Raw genomic sequence first — 25,879 nt, forward strand, 5'->3', positions numbered from 1 at the left:
TTTTCTCCTCGGCATTATATCTGTAATAAACAAACATGAGTAATAAAAAACGATTTAATTAATGAATACATTGAAAGACAACATATTAAGGGTTATAACATTATAAATAAATAAATGAAGATATAAAATCGTACAACAGTCTTATGTAATGTCAGTTGTCATAAATATCTTCATCAACGTCCTCCCGAACCCATTGAAATTGTGTTGTATTACTGATAGTTTCATCTAAGTTTTGTGGTAGTAGGTAAACACTCTGATCTTGTTTCAATGTCATCTCTACTTCCATCCCCGATGTCTATCAAGTCTCTGGGAGTATTTCGAAGCACAACATACCAACCGTCATCCATTGGATCGTGACAATAAAATACTTGTTTCACTTGAGAGGAAAATACATATGGTTCATCCATCAAACGTTGACCCGTGTGAATTAATCGAGAGAAATTCACCATTGAAAACCCGAATTTATCTCTTTTTATACATCTGTTTACATCAACCCAGTCACACCGAAACAACACAACCTTTCGTTTTCCATAATAATCTAACTCAATAATGTCCGTAAGATTTCCATAATAATCGACCTCTCCATCCTGCGAATTATTGTCCCTTACAGTAGCATAACTTGTAGTTGATGAAGTAACTACGACTCCACAATTTTGTGTCCTCCTTAATCTTTCACGAGATTTCGTGTGAAACCTGAACCCATTAATGAGGAAGGCATTATATCTTTTAACTATTCTATTCGGACCTTGAGAAAGCCATTTAACTTCTTCACTAACTTCTCTCCCACTCCAAACCTATTACACATGAATGGTGAATTAATTTGCATTGATGTCGATATAAAAAGCAAGACATATATTATTTATAAGTGTTCCGTAAGATTTATTTGCTTACCGTCTGCCTAACCATTCATGAAAAGTTTCTGTGAATAACTTATGTAGCTCTCGCTGATTTAATCTTCGGGAGCGTGCTCGAGATCTCAATACTTCTTTAAACTCACTATAAAGAATATTATGTCGTTAAAAATTGATAAATATAAAAGATAAAGAGATTTCATTAGTATTGAGTCCGAAAGACTTACGTGCGAAAGTGATCTATTGAATCGTGATGGAAAAGAACATATCGGTGTGCTTGTACCCAAGACGTGTCATCTAAATGTGCAATTTCAACTTTCCCTAATGGTTGACCATAACTTCCAAACAAATAATGTTGAGTTAAGTCATCAGTACCTAACTCATCATTTCGATTTGGTCTATTCCATCTTGTTTCAACATGTTCCAAATATCTAGAGCAAAATGTCATACATTCCTCTGCCAAATACCCTTCAGCAATTGATCCTTCCGGATAACGCTTATTACGACAATAAGACTTCAACTTGCCCAAGAACCTATACAGAAAACAACATACTACGTAAATACATTTTATTCAAATGTATAATCAGTAGTAATTTGAAACGTGTAATTCAATTAACACCTCTCTATAGGGTACATCCATCGATAGAAAACGGGACCACCAACTCTTGCTTCGTGAGGAAGATGAATTAATAGATGCACCATAATTGTGAAGAATGAAGGCGGAAATATCTTCTCCAAGTTGCATAAAGTCAAGGCAACTCGATCTTGTAGTTTATCAAGTTCTTCAACCATTAGAACTTTCCCACATATGGCTTTCATTATATTAGAAAGTTCAATGATACAAGACGTCACCTTACTCACATGCAACCGCGAACAGCTACTGGTAGTAAATCTTGCATTAATATGTGATAATCATGAGACTTTAAACCATAAAGTCTTCGATCTTTAACACTAACACATCGAGAAATGTTTGATGCATACCCATCTGGGACCTTTATATCCTTCAACACCGTGCAAAACACTTCTTTTTCTTTCTTCGAAAGAGAAAAAATAGAAGGCGGCAAGAAATTTCTTCCATTCGGACGTAATTGCGGATGAAGATCATGTCGAATTCCCATGTCCACTAAGTCAAGTCGACTCTTAAGATTATCTTTAGATTTTCTGCCATCATTCAGAATGGTCCCGATAATATTCTCACAGACATTCTTCTCAATATGCATTACATCAAGATTATGTCTCAAAATCTGCTTTTTCCAATAAGGCAACTCGAAGAATATACTCCTCTTTTTCCACAAGTCTACCTCATTTGGATCATCCTCTTCATCATACTCATCATCAGTTTGTTCGTCAACTTCAAGCTCTTCATTGACCTGTTTTGCCTTTTTCTTTGATCGTGTACTAGTTGGTTGATTCATCTTTCCATAAGTAAAATTGATATTTTTCAACATTCTGAATATTTCAGAGCCGGTTGTTTGGTCAGGAGCATTTCGAAACTCTTCATCACCATCAAACATATTCTTTTGACATCTAAATCTATGATTATCAGGTAACCACCGACGATGTCCCATATAAGAGAACTTTTTTCCATTAACCAACCACTTCGAACATGTTTGTGCAGCACAACAAGGACAAGCATAACGACCTTTGGTACTCCAACCAGATAAATTTGCATACGCAGGAAAATCATTAATTGTCCATAATAAAGTAGCGCGTAAATTAAAGTTCTCCTTTGTCAACACATCGTACGTTTCGACCCCTTCCCATAACTGTTTCAACTCTGCAATTAGCGGCTGCATGTAAATATCAATATCATTTCCGGGGCCTTTCTCGCGGGGATTATCATGGATAAGATGAAAGATGATTGTTTCATGCAAATCCAGGGAGGCAAATTGTATGGAACAAGTACAACAGGCCAAGTACTATACGAAGTACTCATGAGTTTGAAAGGATTAAACCCATCAGTTGCAAGACCGAGCCTGACATTTCGAGGATCTCTCGCAAAACTTGGATACTTGTTGTCAAATGACTTCCAAGCTAAAGAATCTGCAGGATGCCGTAATAATCCATCATCGGTTCTGCCATCATGATGCCACCTCATAGACTCAGCAATCTTGGAGGACATAAACAATCTTTGTAGCCTAGGTATGAGAGGAAAATATCGCAGAATCTTGATCGGTTTCTTTCTTGATCGTGCTTGAGCTTCATCCTCAGTAACATTTTCTGCCTCTCTAGTAATCCATCGAGATTTTCCGCATACATGACAAGACTCCTGATTTTTTCGATCACCCCAATATAACATACAATCATTCGGACAACTATGAATTTTGTCATATCCAAACCCAAATCTTTGATCATTTTCTTCATATCTTTGCATGATTGAGGGATTTTTGCAAAAGGAAACACTTCTCCTAGTAACTCCAACAATTGCGTAAAGGAGTTACCAGTCCACCCTCCCAGGCATTTTAAGTGGAAAAGACGAATGCAGAAAGAAAGCTTTGAAAACTTTGATCCCTCATAAAGTTGTTCATTCATTTCATTCAGCAACTTGTAAAACTTTGCCGCTTCTCCATTTGGCTCTTCATCACATCCACTTCTTCCAATCTCAGTGAAATCATTAACATCATCCTGACAATAATTTTCTGTATCATACGACTGATGATTGTGCATATTAAATGCATCTCGTAACATCCCTTCCATGTCATCTTCTCTAAAAGTTGGATGGGGAGAAGGAGCACGATAAGTCGAGTAACTCGTGGAAGCAGATCTATCTGATACAATCTCTCCATGAAAGATCCATTTTCTATACCCCCGAACAAATCCAAAAATTACTAGATGCTCGTACACAACTTCACGAATGTGCCAATTAATGTTCACACAATTCTTACAAGGGCAAAGAATCATATTTTCTTGGCTTGCATTCAGAAAAGCTAAATTTAGAAAGTTTTCGACTCCATTTCGATATTCGACGCTTACCCTTGAGAAATCCATCCAACTCTTATCCATTTTGTATTTCTGGAGTTTCAATTTCAAATGTTAATTGCTAATAATATAGATAAAATTAGAACCTAAACAGAAGCATTAAATTATCATATTTAGTGCATAATAATATTTGCATAGTATAAAACTAATCACTCGTAAATTATACAACTTTTAAATTGAACTAAATATATGGGAGCAAATGTATCTCAGTTAATTTATAAAAATTATAACGAGAATTATATACAATTGCATACTATAGAACTAAATATTTACACATGTTTCATCGAAATGTAGCATTTACATCTAAACAGACTCATGTTTCTTTGTTACAGAGAGAGGCATTAAGAACTTAGAACGAAATATAAATGTTATTGTCTCTAATTTGTAGTATATATCCTGTGGAATGGAAAAAAATTAAACACCATGTTATATTAGCTATTCAACTTAAATCAATGGGTTTTTTTTTGTTTAAACTTGAAACCAAAGTTCTTATTAGCTTTGAAAACTTTGATCCCTCATAAAGTTGTTCATTCATTTCATTCAGCAACTTGTAAAACTTTGCCGCTTCTCCATTTGGCTCTTCAGTACTTCAATTTAATTCAAATTCAAATGTTAATTGCTAATATTATAGATAAATTTAGAACCTAAACAGAAGCATTACATTTAATTTCACATCATAATAAATTGACACTAGAGGAATATTGTAATTTCTGGTTTATGTTAGACTTAAATCTTAAACTTATTTAGCATCTTTTTCTGACTCGACAACTTTTCAATATTTCAATTTAAAGTAATTTATAACATGAAGAATTCAATTTAAAAATTCACATAATGAACCCCCAAATCTCTCCCCACACATACACTCAAGCATCTCCTCCATCAAAGCCCTATATTCATGCAAGAAACAATATGTAAAATAAAGTATCCTACTAATTTAGATTGATCACTTATTGATTCATTATTGTCTTGTTTGACATAATAATAAGGAAAATGCCTAAGAGTTAGCAAGTAATTTGCAAATGATGAGAGGTATTGCGAGGAATTCAATGGATGCTACAGTCGTTTTGTCTTTATCTCCCAATGTCTCCTCTACTAAAATCAAAGCAAATTCCCAAACAACATTTCTAGGAAAAATTAAACTTTAACGTACTTCTATTGATGATCAATCATAAACTAACATTGAACATAGGTTTGTATAAGTGTCTTAAGTACTACCAAGGTATCAAATGTAATCAAGAAAATATAAACTTCCATGACAAGAGAAATATTGATAAACTTCCATGAAAATATTATATGCACTCATAATTACAATGAAATTTATAGCGAGGAACCTGAAGTGATCTTTGAACAGGGGCAGCACGACGGTACGAAGGTAGTAGACTTGGGTGTTTGTTGACTGTTCCTGAGAAGACAGAAGGATGCGTTGCAACTTCTCAAGTAAGATATCACATCCTTTATCCTTAACAATATCATTGTTCTTAATACCAAAAGATTTTTAATAATGCAAATATCTGACAATACATATAGTTGGCATAGTTAAGACACCAACTACAATGAAAAACCTCCCTGCTAAGTGGTAGATGCTTCACAAGTTCAAGTCAACAAAACTAGAAACAATCTTTTATGAAAGAAACTAGAAGTCTAGCATTTATGGAAAGTTGAATCAATAAAGATAACATTACTACTATACATTCAAAGAAAAAATAGTTGCAGTGTTTGTTGACTGGAGAATAAACATTAGACAAGCACAAACATAGACATGGAAAACAAGCAGAAACATTAAACTCCAAATCCATTAACAAAAATATCATGGACTAACCTAATGGTGGAATGTTGAAAAACTTGGTGGGTAAAATATTCCCATATGCTGCAGTAATGCAAAGTTCAGGCTACAAAGCACTTAAACTGGACAAGAAGATCTCCTATATAAATTAGGAAGAAATATTTTTTATAAGCATGTTAGAAAAGTTAATGGCTTTTATATAGTACCACATTACACAAAGTAGAAATACTTCTACCTTATTTTCGTTGCTTCAAAAGTGTATAAATACAAACTGAAGCATACCAAACCAATGAATAACTAATCAAGACACACGCTTTTATCAACCCAACCGCAAGTTAAAAAGGTAAAAAGAAACAGATAATTACATAAATGTTAACAAAAACAGAACATATGAACGGACCATTATGGAGACTAGACTTTTATACTGATTTGAATTAACACAAACATTACATTCACTCAACAATTCAATAAGAGCTTTTAAAAGTATTGAGATTGAAAAGTAATTAGATCATATACAAACACGATATAGGCTCTCACTGTCTAGGCTCCAGATTCTCACCCCCACCCCTCTTTTCCTTCTTCCGTACAAAGATTTCTAGTTAACAAGATTTCTCAATTTCTAACTGAGATTGCTAAATAAATTCTAAAGACTCTTACTGAATAAATTTGATTTTTTTTTTGTATTTGAATGACATATCGAGTCTTAATTTAGAGAAAGTATTTGATATACATATTGTGTAACAAATAATTTATATAATATGTCTATTTTAATGCTAAACACTACAATATAAAACTTTAAATTCTAAAACCTAAAATTTAAACCTTAAACCCTAAAATCATAAACTCTAAATTTTAAATAGAATACTTGACACTAAAACATATAACATTGTGCAAACTACAATTTATACAATATAACACTTAAGTCCTATACTTATCTACCACATTACTCCATACTCCTAAGGTACATGTCACTTACCAAGCTTTTATCCAAGTTTCAGATTGGGGATTTAGACCCCCTCCACACACGGCTGAATTCTTTGTACACAATTCACAACATATAATGAAACTGGTTCAACATGCTAAAGTGAGGCAAAGGTTTGATCTTCTCTCTTTGTTTTTAAAGAAACGCCATTTTATTTATTTAATGATTTCAGTGATGTCATCAAATTTTTATCTGTACATTTCCTTTCAAAATTGTGTATACTCCTGTGGTTTTTTCATGCTAACAGTAACAATGTTTAATTGTAGCAACTTTGCTGAACATTAACTACTTTTACTGCTGATGTTACTAATATCTCTGTTTTATTCTCTGTAACTTCATGTTTTTTGTGAAGTTTTGAACTTGAAATATTAGAATTATTCTGTAATTTTCAGTTGTTTTCTTACATTTGTAAAGTTTTTGAATTTACAAGAAACCTAATATGTTTTGAACGAGGGCAAGAATAATTTTTTTTTGAACAAATGCAGGTATTCAATCTCCAACTACAAAACTCAATTGTCATAAAATTTGAAACAAATAAAAATCAATCAACCCTTAATTCGGTCGATCGATGGTTCAAGGTTGACTAACCGTTTCGATTCTGAGGCTGCGTTGGTGGAGAAACTTTTGGTAGGACGCAAATTGGAGAAGGGTTGTCAAGGACGCAAGGTCAACGACAACGTGAGGCTGCGCTGGTGGTGGTTGCACTGGTGGAGAAGTTTGCGCTGGTAGAGAATGTTATGAACGATATTCAGTAAATGGGTACGAAAATTAGGGATTTGGAATGATGGGTATTAAATTGTTTAACTATTGCGGCGTTTGTTTATACAAACGCCGCTACTGTATCATGTAATGGCTGCGCTTTTAACATAAACGCCGCGTTTGTACATGTCAATACTGGCGTTTTTATACAAATGCCACTATATATCAGAATATTGCGGCGTTTTTAATAAAAACGCCGCAAAGGAACTATTTTATTGCTGCATTTTTTTATGAAAACGCCACTAAGGAACTATTCTATTGAGGTGATTAAAAAAGCCACCTAATAATAACTCTATTGCGGCGTTTGTATCAAAAAACGCCACTAAAATATTATTCTTTATCGGCATTTTTGGATACAAATACCGCAAAAGTAAATCTATCAAAAACGTCGCTAATAACATTTAATTTACATAATATTAGTTCATTTTACAACTAATCATTTCTGCTCTACATCTACTAAATTCACTGATATATGTAGCTTTATATAAGTAACAACAACCATACATTTGAATTAAGACATAAGGTATGCATAAAAATGCTTAACAACATAATACATTACAATTTAGAAACATTAAAGCTATGTATAAACAGTCTTCGCTATATTGTTCAGTAGAATTTAGTTTTGGTCATTCGTGGGGAAAGGATGTAGGAAAGTTGTTTTCTTTGTTTGACGACGCATCGTTAAGTTTTTCGTCCTTGTAAACTCTATATGGATCAAACCGTGCAATTGTGTTATAGTACGTCGGTGAGAGGCCCAATTTGGTCGACGGGACATACAAATGACGACGTCACTTGAAATCGTTTGAGAGTTGTTGTTGTACCAGAGAAGAATCTTTGAGGGAAGAAGAGTTTAAATGATTTTAGGGTTTGGGTAAGAGAAAATGAGGACTATATATTTAACATTTTGCGGCGTTTATACAAAAAAACGCCACTATTGATTACACTATTCTGGCGTTTGTTAAAAAACGCCACTATTGATTATCACTATTGCGGCGTTTTTCTAAAAACGCCATTATTGATTAACACTATTATGGCGTTTGTCTAAAAACACCACTATTGATTATCACTATTGCGGCGTTTGAGGAATAAACGACACTATATGTGTAATATATTGCGGCGTTTGTGGTATAAACGCCACGAATTTACCACTCTATTGCGGCGTTTTGGCTCAATCGCCGCAAAATTTATACTCTATTGTGGCGTTTGTGGTATAAACGCCGCTAATTTACCACCCTATTGCGGCATTTTTTGTAAAAACACCACCGCTATATGTCAACTCTATTGCAGCGTTTGTACTAAAAACGCCGCTAAAGTATCAATTTATGGCGCTACGATTGGAAACGCTGTTATATGTTTAACTTTTGTGGCGTTTCTTCTCCAAACGCCGCTAAAAACGCCGCTACATATCAATTTTGCTGTAGTGCATGGAACCCAATTGCAATGGACTGGCTCTTCCACCTTGGAATTCGACGTTTCCTTGGAGATTAAATCTGGGTACGAAATGTAAAGGTGCTTGCAATGTATTCCCACTTGTTGTTCCGAAAGTCCACATCTAGGGCTCGGATGGTCCGGCCCCGGATGCTGCGGAACTGCTGGTGACAGGAAGCATCCAAATCGTGCGTAGTTCCAGTAGCGGGAGCTGGTGCAACTGCCCACATGGCAGTGGCGGGCAAGATGTTTGACGGTGGTTCAGGCAATTGAGTACTTAAACCTCTTTTAAAAGGCTTAGTTGACATTCCGTTACGGTCACCGTCACCGTTTCCGAGGCTGCTACCAGTTTCGCCTCGTGGCTGGTTATCTTCCTTAAACAAGTCCTCTCTAAAACGTCTCTTTATATAATTCTCACTTGAAGAATTCCCACTATCTCCGCCGCCTCCACCACCATCAGCACCACCTCCGGGTAAAGTGTCGGCCATTTGATATGCCGTTAAAATCTGCTGATGATGGTGGTGATAACCCAACGAAGCACTATGAGCCAAACCTTCTCCATATGAATTATGATGAGATTCATGAGAAGCTGAAGCTAAAGCTAAAGCGCCATGGAACAAGTGAGGAGCCGACTTCGACGGCGGAGCCGAAAGCGTCGAGCCATCCCTCCTTAACGAAACGTTAAGCGTCGAAAAATTCGCCGGTATTGTACCAGTCCCGGTGGCTTCTATGATAGCCGGTTCAGCCTGTGGTAAAAGCCACTCAATCGTTTCGCCATCCGATTTATGACCTAACTCTCTAGTCAGTTGAAAAACTCTAGCCGCACAGGCCGCAGGCATTCGTATACGCCGCCCCCGACCGTCAACTTTGGTATGCCGGTCCTTGGTGGAACGTTTCACCGGCGGATTCGCTATGATGGTGCTCGTCGTCGTCGTCGTCGTAGATCCAGTGGCAATAGCAAGGGAGACATCAACGAGCTAATGTGCATTGGTTTGAACAGTGGAAGCTGAAGAAGAAGAGGAGGAAGAAGCAAGAGGAGGCGCTGCGGCGGTTGTAAGATGAAGAAGATGATGACGGTGGTTGTGAAGCTTGTTGCTTTGAGAATATGAAAGTTCCATGTGTGTGTGGGGGGGGGGGTTTCTGGAAAAAAGGGTTGATTCATCATCAACCCCAAAGAGCTTTATGTGGGGTTCTTTTGTTTGTTTGATTGACTGTTGTCTCTATGTATATATTAAGGGGAGATTATACGTTTAATACTTAAAACAACACTTTTATTTGATTTTATATCTAAATTTTATTTTTTTCAAAATCATATTTAAATATTTATTATAGATTTTATTTTGTTAACCATCAATAAAACTTAACATAACTATAGTACGTATTTTTTATTTTTTAATGATTAAATTATATTATCTTATGATGTCACGTCAATATCAGTATTAAATTTTTAACAGTAATATACCAAAATAAACATATACTAAAAGTTATGTATATTTAAAAAAAAATTTAAGTATTAAAATAGAATAAAAATGATAATTTATATATTTAATATGTAGTTTATCTAAAGTTTAACTTATATTTTATTTTAATACTCATTTTTTTAAATAGTACTTAACGTTTAATTTAATTTTTAATTTGATATGTACAGTAAGAATTAATATAATTATTATCTCATAATTGAATTAAAATATTTAAAATAGAAAAAATTACCTCAGTGACTAAAAATGCCTTATAATATACGATTTTAACTAATTTTTTTTGGATTTGCCAAAATGACCAACTAAATCGCAATGCGAATGATAATTCGCAACGCGATCTCCGGTATCGCAAATCAGTTTCCAGATTCTTAACGCGAACTTCGACTATCGCAATGCGAGCTTGGACTATCGCAATGCGAACTTGGACTATCGCAATGCGAATATGTAAATCGCAATGCGATAGTCGAAGTTCGCGTTGCGAATCTGGAAACTGATTTGCGATACCGGAGATCGCGTTGCGAATTATCTATCGCATTACGATTTAATTGGTCATTTTGACAAATCCAAAAAAAAATGGTTAAAATCGTATATTATAAGACATTTTTTGTCACTGAGATTATTTTCTCTTTAAAATATATTAAATTTATGGTATTATTATAATATCCAAAACAGTAATCAGCCAGCCAAAATCCACCTGGACCCACTTTCTTTGCTTTTTATTAAAGAAATGAAAAATAAAATAATCTCCAACTTTGAACAGATGATCAACTGAATTAATTCCATACACCACTGACTGAATCCAACCCATATCTTCATCCCTGTCATCTTTAATATTATTTTAATCCCAAAAATATTTTTAATATTATACTAATTAATGATCATGAACAAGTCAATATGATAAGATTTTATTGCATCAATTTTTAAAGATGGATGTTATTTAGAGAGATAATTATAAATTATAAATATGAATTATAAAATAAACATACAAAATATTTTTTTTAAAATATTGTATATAAATAAATAAAAGAATTAATTACCAGGTTATTTAGTGAGATGAAACATTATTTCTAGGGATGGATACGAGACTCAAACTGATGGTTATGACCCGATTGAGTCATTAGATTTTTTTAAATCGTGTTCGGATTGGGACAATTCAATTTTTGTTTTGAGGATTAATTTAGGCCAGGTCAGGTTTGGGTTTAATGTGAAAAATATCCGACACAACCTAAAAAAATACTATAATTATACCTTATATATTTAGGAATAATTACAATAATATTTCTCTTTATATTATTTATGTCGTGTCGTGTCGAGTGAAGTTATCCTAAACTCAGGTTGAATCGGGTTTCAAGTAGTGGGTAATTTTTTTTTTGAGTCGAGTTGGATTGCCTGAAAACCTGAACCGACCCATACACATCCCTAATTATGCCTCTTAAATAAGTTAAGAAATTTGAACACATATATCATGAACGAAAGAGACTGAATTTAAAGAATCATTTCATTAATAAAACTTTATAACATTCGATTCAGATTAATTGATAAATAGACTGTCGGAACCGTCTTTCGGTTGGGCCCGGAATTGGGCTTCGACTTAGGCAAATGGATTGGAGTCGCCACCGATCATTTATTTTAAAAATAAAACGGGTTGATTGGATACCTTATTTCTTACCTGATCCGCTTCTTACCAGTGATATGTCGGATTCGGAAGCCGGTTACAATCAAGAAGGGTTAGCACCCTTGAACTGCCCTTTCGGTACTATGTAATTTCCAGTCGTCTTTAATTAAGAAAATTGTAATTTTAAATTAAAAGGTAAAAATAGCGATCTAGATTACTTACCTCTGATTGATCAAAAAAATACCCTTTAAAATTCAAAAATGTGTTAGAAAAATGAAAATAAATAATACAAAAACGAACGAAATAAAGAAAGTAATATAAAATAAAGAAAATAAAAGAATGAAAAAGTAAAGATAAAAATAAATAAATAAAATGAAGAAAGATGATAACATATACATATAATATTAAATGAAACGGGTGAAAACCATAGTGAAAGAATGATAAATAAATGCTAAGACGAAAAAGAATAAATAATGATAACATAAAGTTAAAAACGTCAAACCTAATCTATTAATTAATCAAAGTAGAGCAGTGCATGAAAATGAAGAAAAAAATGGTGGGGGGATAGGTAGATATAATTAATGTGAGTATAATATATATATAATAATAATAGTAATAAAATATATATATACAACGACGAATATCAATAAAAATAGAGAATAAATATAATAGTAAAAATATATAAAATTAAATGAAAAATATATATATACATAATATTAAAAAATAATTACGTAACAAATAAAAATATATACAAATAGAAATAAGGGTCGGATTAAATAAGAAAAAAGAGTTAGGTGTCCAAATTCAAATAAAATAAAAATTACGGGCCAATATTAAAATGAATTTAGGGATGCCAATGGGGCCTTTTAACACAGCAGGGGACCAAAAGGGTAGTTTACCCTTTACTTCGTAAAAATACGCAGGTCAGAAGATTGGGTCGGGTCTACACGCGGGTTAACTGGTTAATATAAATGTTAAATTTTTTTTAAACCTTCATTTTTCATCTCTCTCGCTGAACAACCCTCTCTTCTTCTCTCCCTTTTCTCTGGTTTGTTCTTGAGTTTCAAGAACAGGCCACCGTGGTTCTTCAAGAACCCAGTATCCGACCACCGCATGCCGCCTCGTCGGCCATCGCGAACGGCGCTGGCCGCGGTCATCAGCGGCGAAAATGAAAAAGCTTTTATTTTTTTGAAAGGTCTTCTTGCGTAGGTTACAAAAATCCAACTAGTTTTTTAAAACGGGCCTCGGGTCGCGTAGATCTAGCAAAATAGCTTCGAAAGCAACCCCCTTGGTCCTCGGCCAAAACGTTTTTTGTTGTTTAGAATCAAACCAGAGTGAAGGAAATACATACATACAAAGTAAACAAGAAAGGTACGAAACTTTTACCCTTTATTTTGCTACGAAACGATTACAAAATGTCGATCTCCGAAGTTACTTTACTCGTATTTCACTAATGAACACTCGTAATGTTTGTATGTGCGGGCTGTCGTGATGATCTCGGGTGTTCGTCCAGTGTCCAAGAAAAAAAAAAGATCCCTGTGAGTGTTCTCGTTACATGTATTTATACAGGCCTACTTAGAGTTTTAATCCGAGTAAAACTCGGTTTGGTTGTTGAAGTCCTAAACTAACACGTTGCCTTGCTTGTTGTTGGCGGTTGGCTTCGTGTGCTGGTGGTTGTTTGACATTGAGAAGTTCAAGGCGCCGAGATAACCGGGAATGAGTGCCGGTGAGACGTGGGACACGGGACTCTCGCATGGGGACAGTTACGGCGTTGGCTGGAACTTGCTAGGGTTCCTAGAAACCTTTGCTTGCTGGGTCACGAGCCTGTTGGGCCATTGTTGGGCCTGAAAACAAATGTAAATGTTGTTTTAATAAAACGAAAATAATTTATATATATATGTAATATATATATAAAAATAGTGTGTCTACAGCTGCCCCTCTTTGCCCCTAGTCGTGTAACGGGGATAGGGAAAAGATTAAAAGACACACTTCTCGTCTATATCGAATGTCCTCCGTCGTAGACTTGAAATTCGATGTTACGACTAATATATCAAACTGAAATATGAGATGACTCCCTCGTCATGAAGTTGGGTCCATCTGTTTGTGAAGTTGGAATTGTATATGGCCCCTCCGTTGTGAAGCTGAGCCTGAGAATTGGATATCCTTCGTCGTGAAGTTGAAATCCAAGTATTGTTCCGAGTCCAATATCCTTCGTTGTGAAGTTGAAATTGGCTCTGAAATTGAGAAATGTTTGTTGACAACCAGCGATCCCTTCGTCGTGAAGTTGAACTTGCGTTGTCTGGAGTCCAATATCCTTCGTTGTGAAGTTGAAATTGGCTCTGAATTTGAGAAATGTTTGTTGACAACCAGCGGTCCCTTCATCGTGAAGTTGAACTTGCGTTGTCTGGAGTCCAATATCCTTCGTTGTGAAGTTGAAATTGACTCTGAATTTGAGAAATGTTTGTTGACAACCAGCGGTCCCTTCGTCGTGAAGTTGAACTTGCGTTGTCTGGAGTCCAATATCCTTCGTTGTGAAGTTGAAATTGGCTCTGAAATTGAGAAATGTTTGTTGACAACCAGCGGTCCCTTCGTCGTGAAGTTGAACTTGCATTGTCTGGAGTCCAATATCCTTCGTTGTGAAGTTGAAATTGGCTCTGAATTTGAGAAATGTTTGTTGACAACCAGCGGTCCCTTCGTCGTGAAGTTGAACTTGCGTTGTCTGGAGTCCAATATCCTTCGTTGTGAAGTTGAAATTGGCTCTGAATTTGAGAAATATTTGTTGACAACCAACGGTCCCTTCATCGTGAAGTTGAACTTGCGTTGTCTGGAGTCCAATATCCTTCGTTGTGAAGTTGAGATTGGCTCTGAATTTGAGAAATGTTTGTTGACAACCAGCGGTCCCTTCGTCGTGAAGTTGAACTTGCGTTGTCTGGAGTCCAATATCCTTCGTTGTGAAGTTGAGATTGGCTCTGGGTAAAACCTGCAAAGATATGCATATATGCGATGTTGGGGATGTCACGCTCTTAGGTATGCCTAAAATGTATAGGCAACATATGTTATTCTGGGCTCTTGAGAGAAATCTTGATCTCCGATGGCCTGTCGTTGTTGACTCTTGATTTTGAAAGCTTGAAGTTCCGATCTCTGATCTTGAATTCTTCAAATGTTTAAATCTGATGTGCACATTCTGTTTTTTCTTGATTTGGGAGATACTCCTCAACTATCTCAAGTATGTGCATGAGCCTTGATCGGTTTTTGGGTACCTGTACTTTTCAATGAATCTTTGTACAGTAATATGCGATTATCTTTCATAAAAATAAATAAATCATTAGATTTAAATCTAATTCAAGATGCTCCAAAGGAATTAGAGGAAAGATGGTCTTTATTCATAAGGGAGGAGAAGAACAAACAATACATGGCAAACATTCTAGAAAACGAATACACGGTGATGTGTAAATGAATGTCTTATATCTCGATAATGTGGGCACTTCTGAGCTGAAAAGCCGTTTGATGACCTTGAATGCAGCCTTTGCCAAAGGATCCTTGAAAATGCGATAACGTTTGGGAGAGTGCAACATTTCTCCAATTTGTTGAGTTCGTAGAAGATTCATGTGCCGGGATGTTTCCACTGTTAATATCCAAATCGCCCTTTCCGGGTTTTCAACTTGGACCCATCCTTGGTTGCAAGACGCCCTTTGCGGTTTTCATCTTGAACCCCCATTGTTTTCTCTTCTTTTGTTCTTTTTTTCTCTTTTTCTTTTCTTTTTTTTTCTTCAATTTAGGGCACCCTTTCGAGTTTTCACCCTAAACGTTTTTCTCTTTTTGTTTTTTTTGTTTTTGTTTTGTTTTTTTTCCAACTTAAGACGCCCTCTCGGGTTTTCATCCTAAGCGAAGTATTTCTTAACTGCGTCCGAGTTGATGGGATGTGGCAGTTCAGGTCCGTCCATTTCAGCCAGGACGAGGGCTCCTCCGAAGAAAGCCTTTTTCACGACATAAGGTCCTTCCCAATTTGGCGTCCATTTTCCTCGGAAATCTTTCTGGACTGGCCAAATTCTTTTTAGCACCAGATCTCCCTCGCGGAATATTCTTGGGCGCACCTTTTTTTCATGTGCTCGGATCATTCGTTTCTGATAGATTTGACCATGATGAATGGCTTTCAGTCTTTTTTCATCTATCAGATTAAGCTGATCATATCTGGATTGTTCCCACTCTGCATCATCCAGTTTAACTTCTGACAAGACCCTGAGAGACGGAATCTCGACTTCAATGGGTAGCACTGCTTCCATTCCATAGGCTAATGAAAATGGAGTTGCCCTAGTCAAAGTTCGTACCGAGGTTCGATAAGCGAACAAAGCAAAAGGCAACTTCTCATGCCAGTCTTTGTAAGTTTCAGCCGTTTTCTCCACTATCTTCTTAATGTTTTTGTTTGCTGCTTCTACTGCTCCGTTCATCTTTGGTCTGTAAGCAGTGGAATTGTGATGTTTTATGTTGAACTGTTCGCAAGCAGCACTCATCATTTGTTGTTCAAGTTTGTTATGTTATCGGTGATAATCCTTTCAGGTAGACCATACCGACATATAATTTCTTTCTTCAGAAACTTGCAAATAGTGGATTGAGTGACACTGGCATATGACGCAGCCTCTACCCATTTCGTGAAATAGTCAATTGCTACGAGAATGAAACGGTGACCATTCGAAGCCTTCGGATGGATTTTCCCGATAACGTCCATGCCCCACACAGAGAAAGGCCATGGTGACGTCATTACATGAAGCGGATGGGGTGGAACATTTATCTTGTCTCCATAAATCTGACATTTATGACATCTCCTAGCATAGTTGATGCAATCGCTTTCCAGTGATGACCAAAAATATCCGCATCTCATTATTTGTCTTGACATCATATGACCATTTGCATGTGCTCCACAAACTCCATCATGTATTTCTTCCACTATCATTTTTGCCTCTTCAGCATCGACGCACCTTAACAGAACTTGGTTATGGCTTTTCTTGTATAAAACCTCTCCGTCAAGGACGTATCCAGCTGCCAACCTTCTAAGGGTTCTCTTATCAGTTTCGGTGGCTTTTTCTGGATAACTCTGATGCTTGATATACTGTAGAATGTCGTAGTACCAAGGCTTAGTGTCTTTCACTTCTTCAATTTGGTAACAATGAGCTGGGTACTCATACGACTGCATGTTAATTGGCATCATTTCAGACTCCCCACCAGCCCTGAATGCGGCTGCCAATGTAGCTAAAGCGTCAGCCATCTGATTTTCTTCTCTAGGCACGTGGTGGAAGGTGACTTCGTCGAACTCTTCGAGTAGATCCAGCACTAGTCTTCGGTATTCTAACAGTTTTATATCCTTAGTTTCCCATTCTCCTCGGAGCTGATAGATTACTAAGGCTGAGTCACCATACACCCGCAAAGTCTTTATATTTTGCCCCAATGCAGCCCGAATTCCCAAGACGCATGCTTCATATTCAGCCATGTTATTGGTGCAATCAAAGTTTAGTCTGCTGGTAAATGGGTAATGACTCACTTTCGGAGAGATCAGGATTACCCCAATGCCATGTCCTAATGCATTTGATGCTCCATCGAAATGCATTCTCCAGGAGCTGTCTGTTGAAGTATCTGCTTCTTCTAAAGATATGGCCATCAAGTTTTCATCTGGGAAATCAAAGTCCAGCGGTTCATAGCTCTCATCAGTTCTGCTTGCCAAAAAATCGGATATGGCACTGCCTTTTACCGCTTTTTGGCTCACTTATTCGATGTAAAATTCAACAAAAGCATCTGCCATCGGGCTAACCTTCCGGATAGAGCAGGTACACCCATCATGTATTTTAATGGGTCTAACTTGGAAATCAGCCAAGTAGTGTGATACAACATGTATTGTCGGAGTCTTTTTGTAGCCCAAACCAGGGCACAACAAACCTTCTCCATAGGAGGATATCGGACCTCACAATCGGTGAACTTCTTGCTTAAGTAGTAGATGTCTCTTTCCTTCTTCCTGGACTCGTCATGTTGACCCAGGACACACCCCATGGATATGGAAAGATACAAGAACAAAGGTTTTCTGGGATAGGGGACATCAGGATAGGAGCGTGGGTCAGGTACTCTTTTACCTTCTCAAATGCAATTTGACAGTTTTCATCCCATGTTCCAGGGCTGTTTTTTTGGAGAAGGCGAAAGATTGGATCACACTTGTCAGTTAACTGAGATATAAACCTGGCTATGTAATTCAATCTTCCTAAAAACCTCGGACCTTCTTTTGTGTTCGTGGAGGAGGTAGACTCTGGATAGCCTTAACCTTATCAGGATCAACCTCAATGCCTTTTCTGCTGACTATAAAGCCTAATAGTTTCCCGGATGTCACCCCGAAGGTACACTTACTAGGGTTCAGTCGTAACCGGAATTTCCTCAATCTCTGGAAGAGCTTTCTCAGATTCTCGACATGTTCATTCTCGGTCTGTGCCTTGACAATCATGTCGTCGACATAAACCTTGATCTCTTGGTGTATCATATCGTGGAACAGGGTCACCATAGCTCTCTGATATGTTGCCCCAGCATTCTTTAATCCGAAAGGCATCACTTTGTAACAGAAAGTTCCCACATTGTGACAAAAGTGGTCTTCTCCATGTCTTCGGGATGCATCTTGATCTGATTGTTCCCCGAAAATCCATCCATGAATGTAAAGTAGGCGTTCCCGGCCGTGTTGTCCACCAGAGTGTCTATGTGTGGCAGAGGAAAGTTGTCCTTGGGACTTGCCTTGTTAAGGTCCTGGTAATCAACACACATGCGTACTTTCCCGTCTTTCTTCGGTACATGCACTATGTTGGCCACCCACTCTGGATATTTGGCCACTTGAAGAAAACCTGCATCAAACTGCTTCTTGACTTCTTCCTTGATCTTAAGGAGCATTTCTGGTCGCATTCTTCTCAGTTTTTGCTGCACCGGTTTGAATTCTGGTTTGATTGGCAGTTTGTGAACTACCATATCTGTGTCTAGTCCCGGCATGTCTTGATACGACCAAGCGAACACATTTTCGTATTCCTGAAGTAAGACTATCAAGTTTTGTGTTGCTTCAGCCGAAAGAGTCGTGCCGATTTTAACCTCCTTTCGATCTTCCTCAGTGCCCAAATTTAGGATTTGGATCGCCTCCTCATGGGGCAATATTTGCTTTTCTTCTCTTTATATCATTCTCAACAATTCAGTAGGCAAGTTGCACTCTTCTTCATTATCGCATTCATCAAATTCCCCGAGACAAATGGTTGATTCAAAATCCACCTCCGGATCCGGATCATCAGTGCCTACATTATCGTTATCTGGGCACCTGCAAGGAGAATAACGTGCATGTGTGAGAGGATAATATCCCACACGGAATGGTCAAGAACTAACTTTGAGAGTAACTGGAAATGAAGTACTGGAATGAAGGAGATAGACAATGAATTCAACAATAAAAGAAAAATTTGTTTGCCATGGAAAAAGAAAAATGCATCTTTTATTAAACTTAAACAAAATGTTTATTCACCCTTACAAAAGATCACCTATTGCCCCGGGTATAGGCAAATAGGGATAGTTCGAATATTACTCTGAAAGATTCTTGTAAACCACAGGTAGTTCTTCCACCGACCAACTGCTAGGCACGAACCCAGGCGGCAGAGGGCATATCCCGGATCTATCTCCGTTGCCAGCATCTTCTGTGGTCACGGCATTGATGTTCAGATCTTCCAGAGCCGCTTCCAACTCGGATATGGTGGTTTTAAACACATAACCACCTGACTTGAATGTTCTAAAAAGAGGCGGGAATATCATAGGCTTCCATTGGAGTTCGTTTCCAGTCAATCTGGCTAATCTTCTCTCCCGGTTCTTTTAGATCTCCTTTCTCTTTTCATGATAACTGGGCTGGAAACCGAGCCCAAACTGGTCTAATTTTGAAATCAGAAGGACATGATTAATCCTTCCTTGCAAATATTTCCCAAAACCTCTTCCAGTCTTGGCACCTCGGCCCAAGGTTTGCTTGATCTCCATCTTTGTGCATTTGGAGAGTCGGGGTCTTGGAATCTTCTTTCCTTCCGCCAAGAATGTGGCATTCACAAACTCCAAGGAGTGGAACGAACATTCTACCGCTTCCTCATCTACTTCGATGTATGGAGCCTCCGTGGTCACGCTTGCCAAGATATCTTCTTCAGCGTTGATAATTATTAAGGCCCCGTCAATAACAAATTTAACTTTTTGGTGCAACGTGGAGGGTACTGCATCGGCTTGATGAATCCATGGCCTTCCCAAAAGACAACTATAGGACGGCATGATATCCATCACAAGGAACTCAACATCATAGGTGGTTGGTCCGATGGTCAATGGTACCTCGATCTTTCCGATTACCTCTCTTTTGGTCCCATCAAATGCTCGGACCACATTTTGACAAGCTCTCATATGAGAGGTATCTATTGGTAGCCTCTTCAATGTAACCAAAGGCATCACGTTTAGGGCCGAACCATTATCGATTAAGGCACTTGGTAAAGCGTGCCCCTTACAGTAGGTAGTAATATGTAACGCCTTGTTCGGCCTCTTCCTCCGGATGGAATCTCATCATCTGAAAACGAGATGAGATTATCAGCTTGAATATTGTTCACCAGTCGATCCATCTTGCTGACTGGTATGTCTTGTGGCACGAACGTTTGATTAAGGACATTCAACAGCGCTTCTCGGTGTGCTTCCGAGCTTAAAAATAGTGCTAGCATTGAAGTACGTGTAGGTAAGTTGTGGAGCTGTTCTACAATGTTGTACTCGTTGTACTTCAAGATCTTGAGGAACTCTTTAGCTTCTTCCTCCTTTATAGATTCATTGACAACTAGCACATCTTCTTTGAATGGCTCAAGTGGTCTTTGCCCCATTTTACTATTACATCCTCCGGAAGTACTCACCTTGGCTGGTGTTGTTACTGTCATGCTTGCCTTAGGGGTAATTATCAAAGGACTACCCCTACCAAATCTTCTGTCTGATGATTCTCCAGTGGCACAAACATCTGCTTCCAAGGACTCTTGAATTTCTTCGTAAAACTCCACCTCCTTCCGATCCATCATGAGCTGGACTAACAATCTGAACTCTGGGAAATCTTGCACTTTATGCCCTTCTTTGTTGTGGTAACAACAATGGTTACCATCTTCATTTTCTGTAATGTCTGGATATGGTGCAAGAAATCCTGCCTTTACCATTTGGCTCCATACCCAAGCCAAAGGAGATTTAATTTCCGAAACACTTGATTTAATTCTCCTTCCCCCTTCAGTAGTAATGGCATTGATTCCTGTCTCCTGATGATTGGGCAAGGGATTCTGGGCGACGTTTGGTGCTCCGGAGTTGAAAGTGATCCAATTCTTGTTTCGCATTCGTTGCACAAGTCTCTTGAATACGAGACAACTTTCAATCGAATGCCCCTGCACACCGCCATGGTATTCGCAGTGAGCGCTCTTGTCATACCATTTCGGGTAAGGGGGACTTATTGGATTCATAGGATAAGGCGACACTGCATGAGTATCGAAGAGCTATTGGTATAATTCTTTATATGTCATGGGAATGGGTTCGAACTGCTCCCTTTCCCTTTCCCTTCTTGGTTCTCTCTGATTCTGTCTAGAAGTGCCGGATGGCACAGCTGCTGTGGAATTTGAGCTTGAGATCGTAACCCCCTTGCTGACGTTGTAGGTGTTTACATTGTTGATCTCTCGCTCTTTGTTTTTCACGAGAGGTTTTTTACTAGAGTCACCTCCCTCAATCTTTCCTTGTTTAATGGCCAACTTGATCATTTCACCGGCCATGACTAAATCTGAGAAACTTCCCGACGTGATTGCTACCAAGTGCCCGAAGTAAGGTGCCTTCAAGGTCTGTACAAACAGCTTTCTTGTTTCCTTTTCATCCAAGGGTGGATGAACTTGCACAGATAAATCCCTCCATCTCTGTGCGTACTGTCGGAAACTCTCATTGTGTTTCTTCTCTAGGCTTTGTAACATGACCCGGTCTGGTCTCATATCGTTGATATGCTTATACTGCTCCAAGAAAGACTTGGCTAAGTCTTTCCACGTCTTGATATGAGTCCGGCTAAGCTGGTTGTACCACCGAGTAGCTGAACCGGATAGGCTCTCCTGAAAGCAATGGATCAGGAGTTGGTCATTTCCCCCGTACCCTGTCATCTTCCTACAAAACATAGTGATATGGGCCGAAGGGCAGCTGTTCCCGTTGAACTTCTCAAACTCATGAACCTTAAATTTTGGTGGAAGCACCAAATCGGGAACCAAGCTTAGTTCCATTGCATCAACACCATAATAATCATGGTCTCCCTGGACCATCTTTATTTGGTCTTCTAACATCCTGATCTTTTCTTTCATCTTCTTCGCCTTATCCTCCTCGTCAAAATCCGGGATAGGGCAGTCGTCTAGATTACTGTCAGGCTTTGCCGCAGAAGTCTGTAAATTTGCCGCTGATACAGCTTTCCCTCTAGCGACAAATGAGTCACCTTGCAGTCCGGGTAAGGTCCCAGATGAGGCAACCACTTGTGGGGTCGGTGGTATGGTTATCCCCTCAGATGCAGCTTCTCCGGATGCACTTGTCTGTTGTTGTAAACCAGATAACTTAGCCACGATCTGGTCGGCTAGGGACTCCGTGCTTTTCTTTATGGACTCCATGGTACGTTGATTGTTCTGAGCCATCTTGTCCTCCAGTTCCTTTAGAAGTCTTGTCATGTTCTCCTCGAGTTTTTCCATTCTGACATCTATTTATTTTTTCTTTGCACGAGTGTTGTGAGGGTGATGCGTATCTATTGCTTGCGGTGGTAAGCTTGGTGTCTGAGACATGTTCTGTTAGTTAATACGAATGTAAAAAAAATAAAAATAAAAAAAAAAAACTTGAAATATAAAAATGCAAAATATGTAATGTATGATGTATGCAATTTGGGGGCATTGATCCAGAAAAAGTGTTCATTATTATAAATAATCCTTATTCAGACAAAAATGTTTTATCTTTTTAGAGACATAAAAACAAATTAAAGGTACATTCGAACTAAATCCTCTAGACCCCGAACAACTTCCAGTAGGTTGACAAGTCTTCTGCCTTCATCTGTCACCGGTTGAATGCCTTGTCGAACCACTCCAGCTTCCCTTGCTAGGCCGTGAAGATGACGGGCTACTTTTTGCACTTGATCTAGGAAATCTCGGATGGTTGCATCTCGGGCCCTCACCCTTCGTTGTGCTTGCTCCCAACGAAAATGCCATTGTAATCCTCCGTCGAAGGGCACCATCTGAAGCTCGTTTGCTTGCCTCTTGAACCCATCTACAATAGCCTCTAACTCAGCTATTGTCTTGCCATCTTTCTCATGCTGTTTTTCTAAGTCAGCTACCCGAACTCTCAAGCGCTGGTTCTGATATTGACTATCTGCCAAGCGTATTTGGGCAATCTTCATCTTTTCCTTCCAAGCTTTCTCATCAGGCCCCTCAAACTTCCTTTTCAGGCTATGAGCTTCGTCTTTCCAGTATTCAGAGGTTACCTTCAATTTGGCGTGGAGATGACGGGCTACTTTTTGCACTTAATCTAGGAAATCTCGGATGGTTGCATCTCGGGCCCTCACCCTTCGTTGTGCTTGCTCCCAACGAAAATGCCATTGTAATCCTCCGTCGAAGGGCACCATCTGAAGCTCGTTTGCTTGCCTCTTGAACCCATCTACAATAGCCTCTAACTCAGCTATTGTCTTGCCATCTTTCTCATGCTGTTTTTCTAAGTCAGCTACCCGAACTCTCAAGCACTGGTTCTGATATTGACTATCTGCCAAGCGTCTTTGGGCAATCTTCATCTGTTCCTTCCAAGCTTTCTCATCAGGCCCCTCAAACTTCCTTTTCAGGCTATGAGCTTCGTCTTTCCAGTATTCAGAGGTTACCTTCAATTTGGCGTTATCCTTGACCTTATCTTGATACCCCTTTCTCAAGTCTTCGAACTCAAAACAGACTCTTTTCTGTTCTCTTTCCAGTTTATTTGCCCGATCTTTCTGAGAGTCAGCATCTAGCTTCCACTGATAGCGCTCGGCTTCAAGTTCCTTTATCCTCTGCTTCAGCTCACTATTCACGGCTTCAAACTCGGTCTTGGCTATCTCGAGTTCAGAAGGGACATGCCTGAGATGTTCTTCCATGGTTCGGGTGCATCACAGTCTGGCACAGGGATGTTGTCATTCTTTCTCAATCTTCGCCACTCCACATAATCCGGAGTGAGCATGCTTCTGGCAGCTACAACATCCATCCGGAATACTTTCCTCCACGAATCGGCTGCTTCTTTGATCATCTTCTTATAGCTGTCGCCGTGATACTCAAACTCTGACCTAGCCAACCCGCATGTTGCTGGGACAAACTGGCGTGCTCCATACTGTCTAAGTGCTAATAACAGAGCATACCCGACTGCTCCCTAAAGTCCAAGTAAGGTCACAGTGTCAGAGTCACCACATCGGAAAAGAACGTCACTGAGAAATAGCCAGGGGGCTCTCCAGACAATATCCCGGTCCTGAAGATGCATAAAGACCTTCATCCATTTTTCCTTCGAGGTGCCTTCATGCCATTTTAAGGTGATAAATTCACCTAGAGGTGAATAGGTGGTGCTGAAACGGCGGTAGGCAACCCCGTTAGTCTTCCAGAAGTGGCTGTGAATCTAGACCTGAAGGAGCTGAATGCACCCTGTGAATCTTCCTCCACCAGATCTTCGACAATGGTTGAGAGATCGAAAGGTCTCGGCCAAGATGGCTGGTGCTGGGTTAACTCGTTTAGAAAGTTGCTCAAATAGTTCCACCACGGCAGCGTCAATGCACCCCAAAGCTTTCGGAAAGATGATCAAACCGTACAGACCCAGTGCAAAAAGGTCTATAGTCTTCCACTCATCAGGGTGGTTTTTCATTAGTTGCTTTATGTGGATCCATTCAATTCCTTCTCCACTGCCTCTACGCTGAGTCCGATCGATTACCCATTTCTCATCTACTCCTGCAACTTTGGCCAGTGCATTCTTGAAGGGCTGGCTTTTGATGTGTTTAATGTAGGCTCGCTCAAGCTTGATGCTTTCACAATGCAGCAGTGTAGTGTATTCTTCGATGGTGGGCACCATGTCCTCTTGGTTAAAAGTGAAGCAACTATATCCTGGGTTCCAGAATTGAACCATGGCTCTGATTAAGGGCTCATCAGTCTTAACATGAAGCAAGAGTGCAATGTCACCGTACCGTTGGCTGAACTTCTGTCTCCGATCATTCTTCCAACTGTCCCAGATATCTCGAAGCTCTTGTACATTGTTCTGTTTTAGGCTGATAGGGGTGTAGCGAACCAACTCTGACACATAGCTTCCTTGAAGACTGTCTCCCTTTTCACTTTGAGTCTTCTCGGACCATAGTCGTGCCTCAGCGTTTTCAATCTCTTGTATTACAACACCTTTTCCATGAATTCAGATTATTTGAGTTTTAATAAACACCTTTTTAGGGATCAATGGCCTCTTGTTATGATGCAAATGCTAAAAACAAACACAAAGGCAAAAAGGTTAATAAAATAGAAATAAATAAAAATAAAAAAAAATAAATGGTAAAGGAAAAAACATAAGGACTAAAAAAAGGTTAGGAAAGAAATGTCCTAGGTTTTGGAATGTGGTTTTGGGGTAGGCTCTATTTATTCAAAGTCTCCCAGTTTAGGTTCTAAAAACGGTACTCGAGTTCTCCTTGCTGGCGTCCCCTTGGGCCGACCAGACCCTTAGTCCGAAACCCATCACAGGCTTGTGTGGACTAAGTTAAACTCGAGAGGACACATTCCCTTATGCCCATACGGAGAATAAATTCACACGAATGCATAAGGTATATGAATCCCGAAGGCTACTTGCTAGGCCCATACGGTGAATAAATTCACACGAAGGCGTCGCTTTCACCCCCACTTAAAACGGGTTCGGAGCTCGGGTTTAGAGCCTTAGATGAAAAATGTTTGGAAAGCTGAAATCATTAGAAAAAGG

The 25,879-nt window shown here is 38.7% G+C and overlaps 1 protein-coding gene across 1 annotated transcript; it reads right to left on the reverse strand.

Moving 5' to 3' along the window:
* Positions 1–8,838: 8,838 nt before the first annotated feature.
* LOC120150631 (transcription factor TCP8-like) lies at positions 8,839–22,626 on the reverse strand. The gene is made up of 2 exons (XM_039163270.1): positions 22,321–22,626; positions 8,839–9,759 (listed from the first exon to the last, which is right to left on the reverse strand). The coding sequence occupies exons 1-2, from the start codon at positions 22,624–22,626 to the stop codon at positions 8,839–8,841; spliced, it is 1,227 nt and encodes a 408-aa protein (XP_039019201.1).
* Positions 22,627–25,879: the final 3,253 nt, after the last annotated feature.

This window comes from Hibiscus syriacus, unplaced genomic scaffold (assembly GCF_006381635.1).
Source record: "Hibiscus syriacus cultivar Baekdansim isolate YM2019G1 unplaced genomic scaffold, ASM638163v2 tig00111022_pilon, whole genome shotgun sequence".
In the NCBI taxonomy this organism is placed as follows: Eukaryota; Viridiplantae; Streptophyta; class Magnoliopsida; order Malvales; family Malvaceae; genus Hibiscus; species Hibiscus syriacus.